Source organism: Alligator sinensis, unplaced genomic scaffold (assembly GCF_000455745.1).
Source record: "Alligator sinensis unplaced genomic scaffold, ASM45574v1 scaffold165_2, whole genome shotgun sequence".
NCBI lineage: Eukaryota > Metazoa > Chordata > Crocodylia > Alligatoridae > Alligator > Alligator sinensis.
In genome coordinates, this window is record NW_005841965.1 from 291,619 (window position 1) to 299,877 (window position 8,259).

Genomic DNA, 8,259 nt, shown 5'->3' on the forward strand with positions numbered 1-8,259 from the left:
CTGTTTGCCCTGCCCAGTGTGTGGGAGGGCTGTCACTGCTAGGGCACACGTGCATGTGTGTCTATGTCCCACGCACACCTCACCATGCCCATACATCTTCCCTCAAACACCGTACCCACCCACACCCCTCCACAAATCCCACATACCCCCCCACCACACATCCAGCCCCCCCAAGCACACCCCACACACACATACAAGCATAAGACTTTATTTTGAGCTATTTTGTGATTAGCTCTATATACACTATGCAAACGCACGTAAAAAAGGACAAAAATATTTTTAGAACAAAATATACCAAAAATCAAACATTGTTTATAATATATGATTTGGTATTTTTCCAGTTCCAAGATGGCAAAACCTTGCCAAAAACAGTATTTCTGGGGGCAACGTGAGGGGCTACCAGAGACAAAGGTCAGGGGTTGGGGCGGGACTTTGGGTCCCAAGGTGGCACCCTGCGGGGGGGGGGCTACCTGTCAAGGGGTGGAGCTACTCTTGTAGCCTTCGACATCTCACCAAGTCTCATTAAGCCTTCCTCCAGACAAAGTAAGTGCGCACCCCTGTGTTATCAAAACACCCCACCACTGCCCCAGAGAGGTAGTAGCAGGGAAAGCAGGAGCTGGGGGACAGGCAGCCTGCCTCACAGCCCTTTTGCCCCATCCTTGTTGCTTGCGTCCCCTGCTGCCCATTCCCCTCGGTGCCTCCCCCTGCTACCCTTTTCCCTTGTGCTCCCCTCTTGCACTGGACACACCTTTCCCATGTTCCCCCCCCAGCAGCATGCATCCTATCCCTCTCATTTCCACCTGTGCTGCACACCTCATTCCCTGTGCCCCTTCCATGCTTCCCCACCTTCCCCCGGGGCCTTTTCTTATGCTCCATGCATCCCTTGCCCTGCACTCCCCTGCTGTCCTTTCCCCTGTGCTGCCACCCAGACTGCACGCCCCTTCCCCATTCTCTCCCTAGTACTGTGCACCCCTTCCCTTTGGTCGCCCCAGCACTGTGTACCCTTTCCCCTTGTGCCCCCCTATACCATGTATGGTTCATACTCGAATCTAAAATGAGAGGTTCCCATCCATGCTGCATGGGAGGAAACTTCATCTTAGATTTGAGTAAATACGGTAATTTCATGTTTCTAACTTGCAGTTGTCACTAATGAAAATAAATAAGACTACATTTGAAGTCCAAATAGTGCCATTGCTTTTGAATCTTCAACACTTTTCACATATTAAAAATGAACATTCTTTAAATAAAGATTCAGTTTATCTTGGCAATATTGTACAGTAAACTCTAGTTAATTTATTATTCCACAGGATATGTTAATAATGGCAAATTTTTCCAGTAGTGACCAGTTATCAGGTGTTAACATCAGGTGGAGAGAGGGGGAGGGGGCACAGGACAAACAACAAATTAGGCCACGGTGGCAAATAATCCTATGGTGTATTAACCAGAGTTTACTGTACCATAGGGGTGCACTGATAGAGATTTTTTGGGCTGATACTAATGGCCGATTTTTAATGAGCCATATTGGTTGATACCGATCCGATTGCTGGTATGTGGCCTGGCAGCATGGAGAGCAGCATCTGGCTGGTAAGTCTGTTATGGTGGAAGGGGCGAGGGGGAGGGAAGGGGCGTGGGGGGCAGAGTGAGGCCTCCGTGGTGAGGGAGGGAGTGGGGCTGGTTCTGGGGCTGGGGCAGGCGTTGCATGGGTGGGGTGCGGGACACGGCCACGCTTTGTCCGGTGTGGAGGCGGCTCCCACTGCTGTGCGTACCCTGAGAAGGCACGGAGGGGTATGTTCCCCCCCAGATCTGTGTTCAGGGTGAGGGTAGGCTGTCGTTAGGGCCAGAGGTGGTGCCAGGCTCTTCCCAGCATGGGGTTTGGGCCAAGCTGCGCTCAGGATAGATGGCAGTGCTGCTGGGAGCGGGGGTGGGGTCTACCACGAATTTTGGGGTGGTTGCAGCCCACCCTGTAGCCCCTCTCCAAGCACCACCGCTGTCTTCCCTGAGTACAGCCCTGGTCCAAACCCTGGCAGGAAGAGCCCGGCACTATCCCTGGCCCCAACCTGTAGCAGCAGCCCACCCTTGCCCTGCACGCAGATCTGGGGCGCACATGCCCCCCCATGCTTTCTTAGGGTGAATGCAGTGACAGGAGCCACCCTCCCTCCCCACATTCCCTGGACGAGCTGCTCACGGCTCTGTCCCATGCCCTGCCCCGCCCTGCCTGGGCAGTGCCAGCCCCACTCCTTCCCTCACTGTGGAAGCCTTGGTCTGCCCCTCTACACTACTTTCTTCCCCTCCTCCACAATAGACTTACCAGCCTGACGCTGCTCTCCATGTTGTCAGGCAGCACTCCTGGCCCTGTGCATGCTGTGGCTCACGGCATTTATCGGTGATTTTATTGGCCACAAAAACCAAAAAAGGCCGATTTCCGATAATGTCAATTTTTCTTTTATTGGTGCTGATATGATATGGTCTGATGCATAGGTGCACTAATACTGTACCATTAATTTCTGGGTGCTCCAGAAACATCTTTAATAAGACAGTGTACCAACTCAGAGAAATGAAGGTAAGGAACCACTTACATTCAGCACAAATTGTTGGGTGAAAGAGAAAAGAAATTTGTATTCTTGTATTTTCACCTTTAAATAACAGAAGCTTCTATAAGCAAGAAAATGCATAGAAAGCTCACATATTGGTAGCTTATAAAAGTTTATCTGCATTTATTAAGCATACTTTCATGTATGAGAGAATATTTGTATGTAGTAATGAAAATACTTTATTGATACAAGGTTAGGATGCTTACTTATGTATGGGCAAGCTGTGGTTGAATTATGCAAGATACCATTAGAGTGCTAACAGAACCTTTATACTATTCCATCCAGTGTTCTTTGAAATATCCATTTCTCAACAAGTTTTTTTTCTGTACAAGGTTTAGAAAGGATTTTTAAAATTATATAAGGACTACTTGCATTTGTTCTTAAAGTTCAAGTACCTTGATGCTATGGATCCGCTATACAATATTTAAGTCATCTACTCCAACTTGCTGCTCAAGACCGCATCAGTGTGCAATTATTGACCACTAATTAGCAGAGATGCCCCAACACATTGGTCCGATATCGGATCAGTACCGATATAAAGAAAATTGGTTGTATCAGAAATCGTCCCAATGGGGCTGATAATTTGGCTGATTAAATTCCTGTGTGTGCATGCAGGTAGCAAGGAGCACAGCTCGGCAGTGTGGAGAGCTGCTTCCAGCTGGTAAGTCCATTGTGGTGGAAGGGGAGTGGGGAGGGAAGAGGGTATGGGGGGCAGGGGTGAGGAAGGGGGCAGGGGCAGGCCAGCTGGGGTGGTGCAGCTATGGCCTGGAGCTGGGGCTGCGCTGGGCTCTTCTTGTTGGGGTGGGGCGGGGGCTACAGAGGGGGTGCAGCCACCCCAAATTTCACTGTAGCTCCCTTTTACCGCTGCCATGTGCCCGGTGCAGCCCCGGCTCTTTCTGGCTCAACCCCTGCCTCCCTCCATGTGCCAGGAAGAGCCAGGGCTGTGCTGGGCTTGTGGCCGTGGCCGTGGCAGTGCTGGTGCAAAATCTGAGCCCTGGCTCTAGCCTGCAGCTGCAGCCTACCTACCCCACTCCGCACAGATCTGGAGGGCAGATGCCCTACCCCTCCGGGGTGCACGCAACTGCGGGAGCAGCCTCCCCTCCCCCGGACGAGCCACGGTTCTGTCCCACACCCCGCCCCAGCTGGCCTGCCCCTGCCCCTATCCCCTTTCTCACCACAGGGGGTGGGGGGATAATCTGCCTCCCCCCCGCCCCTTCCCCTTTCCCTCCTTCCACCACAACGGTCTTACCAGCTGGAGGAAGCTCTCCACGCTGTATTGGAAATCGGTATCGGCCGATATGCCTTCTTAAAATTGGATATCAGTATCGACCCCCAAAATCTCTATTGGTGCACCCCTGTTAGTTAGGGTTGAAGGGTTACAAGGTTTTGGTCTTGTCCCTAGTCAGAAATAGCATATTATATTACTTAGTTTTTATAAGCCAACATTTTTAGCAGATATACTTTCCAACCCTTGCTTTTCCATCCTCTACATGCAAGGAAAAGGATGGAACCACTCGTATAGGAATATTTGCTTGTTTCTGTCTTGTTTATGAATGGCAGCCGTTCAGAACACAGCATTAGAGGTGGTTCCAAAATAAATTGCTTAACAGAGTACAAGCAAGACATCTGCAAGTGCCAAATAACTTTTGGAACAAATTTATTAAATTTATCAGAGTTGCAGTGTAAGAGTCACTGTGTCAATTGCTGGAATTAACTTTGAAATTAAAATTGTTAAAAAGTACAGTAGTATCATCACAATATACATCTTTATTTTTAATCCATTAGTGTTGAAGGCTTTAAAATAGCAGAAAAGAAAAAGCAGTCACCTGTGACAGAAAATCTCTCACCGTGGGAAGAATGGTTCATTTGCAAAGAGAGAGAGCTACGTGCCCACTTACAAGCCAGAGCTATGGAGGTGAGTATATCTGATTATTTTCCCTTAGATTTGGCAGCAGACAAACAGGCACCAAAAGACTAGTTTTCCGTCTCCATAATGAAAAATAGGTAGCTTTGTTCTTTATCTTTAATGTATTTAGACACGCATAGCTTTTGTGTTTGGCTACACCAGTGTGATTCATGCTTTGTTCATTTTTCTTTCTCTAAAAGTTATTCCTCATTGAAAATGTGGTACATATACTTTGCTTACCCAAGTATCTGGTAATGGTTCAGATTTAAGGGATTAAAACATATTTGTATAATTGGTACTTTGATTTTCATTATGGTTATCTACGCCTGCATTTTAGCAATAAAACACGACAGAGCGTGTATATAGACATGCTGAGGAACATGGTTAGGCATGAGGGGTTGTTTGTCAACTGCTTAAGTGTTCTCTTATAAAAGTTTGGTACCTTCTCTCAGAATAAGTGCTCTCCATCCAGAATTTCTTTCCCTTCATCTATCTGCTGTCTTCTTAAAAATAACCTATCCTTGAATACTGACACTGAATAGAATGAAGTTTGTTAATTGTCTTGTTCTTTCCCTAATTATTGCATTGCATTGCATTGCAGGTTGGGAAAGTATAGGTTAGTGGTTAAAATACCAGACTGCCGATTGGATCACTGGGTTCATTTCTTATCTCTACCATTGCCTCTCCTTGTGTACCCTTGAACAATCTTCAAATTTGACTCTATCTACTGATTCCATTTGCAATATAAGTACAGCATATATCTCAGAAGTTGTGTGGCTTACCAGTAGTTTGTAGCGTATTTGCAATTCTACAGAATTGTAAAATATTTTATATTGTGTTAAAGGTTATTGGGGAGCTGAAATTATTTGCTAAATCCCCAAAACATATACTGACTTTTCTAGCATTTCACTTGTTCTTTTGAACTTTCCTTTTTCATTTGTTTCCTAATTGAGGAAAGCTAATTTTTGGTGCAATATGTGGTATATGTAATAGTACTTACTAAGACTGGATCAGAACCAAAATAGTAGTTTTCTCTATACATGTCAAGTGAGGAAATGTTCTATAATAACAAACATAACTTCAAGTTTTTTCCTTTTTTACATACACATTTTTAAGAATAGTCACAGGATAAAAATAGGCTTATAACAAGGGAGAAATCAATAGAAGAGTTAAAAGATTTTTAATCTATTGAAGTTGTAATTCTGAAACCATTCCTACCATTTGCAGTGATTTTGATAAAAGCTTATATACTTGTTTTTCAGACCCCCGAAATAACTTGGATATAAAAAAACAGTATTAGGATTCTGTTTTAAAAATATTTTAAATAATTTTTCTCGGGACATTAAAGCTACAGATTTCTGTTGTCTTTATAAGTATCCTGTACAGAGGCAATGTAGATTGGAATGGATTTTTCTTTCATTAAGGCTATTTTACAATATGTTAGGGTATCAGTCATTCTGGCAGAGAAGACAGGATCCCTACAGTGTAGGTTCATCAGGACCTTCAATAGATGGTTCTTGCCTTAATCTTGTTAGAATACGAAATTAATTATATTTTCAAACAATCTATTTTTTTCTTGATTTTTCTCTTTTGGGCTCTTGCGGAAGAGTTAGGGGCACTTTTAATTTTTCTTTCACTTCAGATCCAAGAAGAGTCATTAGAAATGGAAATTCTTATTTAAGTTGAATGCAGGATCAAGACCTTGAAATCAATTTTGAGGCTATAGTATGCAAATTGCATTTATTTATTTAGGATAAAACTCATCTTAAAATGTGAATGTTCATTCTATATCTTCCATGTTGCAGGGGTGTAGATTCTAGCCATGTTGGTCTAAGGACATAGGCAGACAAAGTTCCTTGGGTGAATTTGATATCTTGTATTAGATTTTTGGGTTGGTCTAATAAAATAAAAGATATCAAATTCACCCAAGGAACCTTGTCTGCCAATGTTCGTTCTAGGCTTTTTGGATTAGAAGTTAGAATTCTTAATGGAAACTTGATCAAAGTCCATTTTGTTTTTTGACTTCTAGAGACCCATTAAATAAATGGAAACATTTCTTGTCCATAGAAATAGAAATGTACCTTATGAATTTTTCCCACCTTGGTCATGGTCCCTGCTCTGTGACTTCTGGTTATTTCTTAACTTGAGAATTTTTAAAAGCTTTCTACTATTATGTGTGCTGATTCAACTCCACTAATATTAACATCATTAAGAGTGTTAGTATAGACGTGCTATCATTGCATTTTTAAGCACTGCCCTATCTAATCTACTCAGGGCAGTCGTACTGTGAAGAACTTCTGCTTTTAAGCCTGAACTGTATGCATTTCAAGTGACTCATTTTCATATAGCAACCAAAGTGAGTTGTATACGTTTTGCTTTAATTAGGAAATTAATCAACAACTGGAGAAAAGAAAAGAAAAGCAGGAACTTGAAAGAAGAAAAAAGATTGCAGAAGAGAAACACAAGGAATGGGTACAGAAAAAGAATGAAGAGGTAAATACTGTTTTAATTCAATATCATGTACAATTCTTAAAGATAACTGGGTTTAGAAATAAGGTTTTATAATATAAAACTCTCAAAAGTACAGTATTTAGATGTGAACAATATATTAATATGAGTTTTCTAGTTCAGTAGAACTGAAAGCTCTACTTCTAGAGGCTGGTTTTGTTCTGCTAGTTGTTTTACAGTTTTTAATAAGATGCTAGGTCACCATTGAACTAAAGGAAAGATGTATGTTCTGTAGGTGCGTCTACATGAGATGCTTAATGCTCATTGGACTAATTCTACTGCGCATTAGCATGGCTGGCAAAAGCCGTGCTAATACGCAGTAAATTAGACCAGTAGGCATTAAGCATCACACAGTGTTCATGTGCACTAATGCACAATAGCACTGATTACAGCACATTAAGTTAGTACGTGTTATTTCAGATGCAATAAAAGCTGTGTTAACCAGTATTTAAGTAACCGGAACACTCTATTAATCAGAATTTCCTTCTGGCTGGCTGACCAGTGGGGAGCTGGGGGGAAAGCTGGCATGCGGTGTGGAAAGCTCGCTGCCGCCACCTACCACTCTGCATTGCCACTACTCTGTGTGCTGCCCCGCACCCTGCCATGTGTCCGGCCCAAAAATCCCTGCCCTCAAGTAAACAGAATTTTTATATAACTGGTATCCCCCTTACCCCACTCATGCCAGATAACAAACCTTTTACTGTACTAATTTAAATCACCATAATTATGGCACATTGATGAACATGTAGGCATGCCCAGTGTTGAATCATTTGTGGACAAACAATATATTTCTCTTTAATCAGTCCCATTTTAGTTGCAGTATGGTTCTACTTCTTGCAATATCTCCAGAAAAGAGATCAAAACACCCTAGTTCCCCCAAAAGGTACAACACACTATTCTAAATCTAGTGGAAAGTGCATTTGACTAAAATGGACAGTGCCATGATTTATATGCATCATACACGTATCTTTGTTAGAGGTGCACTGATATATTGGTCCATATTGGATTGGCACCGATAAAAGGAAAATTGACATTATCAGCAATTGTCTTTTTTTGACCGGCGGAGCCGATAATGTCACCAATAAATGCTGCATGCATGCTCACAGCCACAGCATGCACGCGACCAGGAATGCAGCCTGCCATCTAGGAGAGCAGTGTCCAGCCAGTAAGTCTGTGGGAGGTAAGGGCATGGGGAGGGGGCAGATTGAGGCCCCCACATGGATAGAGGGAGTGGGGCAGGGGCAGGTGCTGCCC

The 8,259-nt window shown here is 43.6% G+C and overlaps 1 protein-coding gene across 1 annotated transcript in view; it reads left to right on the forward strand.

Moving 5' to 3' along the window:
• CCDC34 (coiled-coil domain containing 34) overlaps nucleotides 1–8,259 on the forward strand; it is a 42,542-nt gene that overhangs the window by 7,779 nt on the left and 26,504 nt on the right. Inside the window, exons 3-4 of the mRNA XM_014518551.2 lie at nucleotides 4,377–4,506; nucleotides 6,883–6,990. Of these exons, the coding sequence (XP_014374037.2) occupies nucleotides 4,377–4,506; nucleotides 6,883–6,990 (238 nt within the window). The remainder of the gene's footprint in view (nucleotides 1–4,376; nucleotides 4,507–6,882; nucleotides 6,991–8,259) is intronic.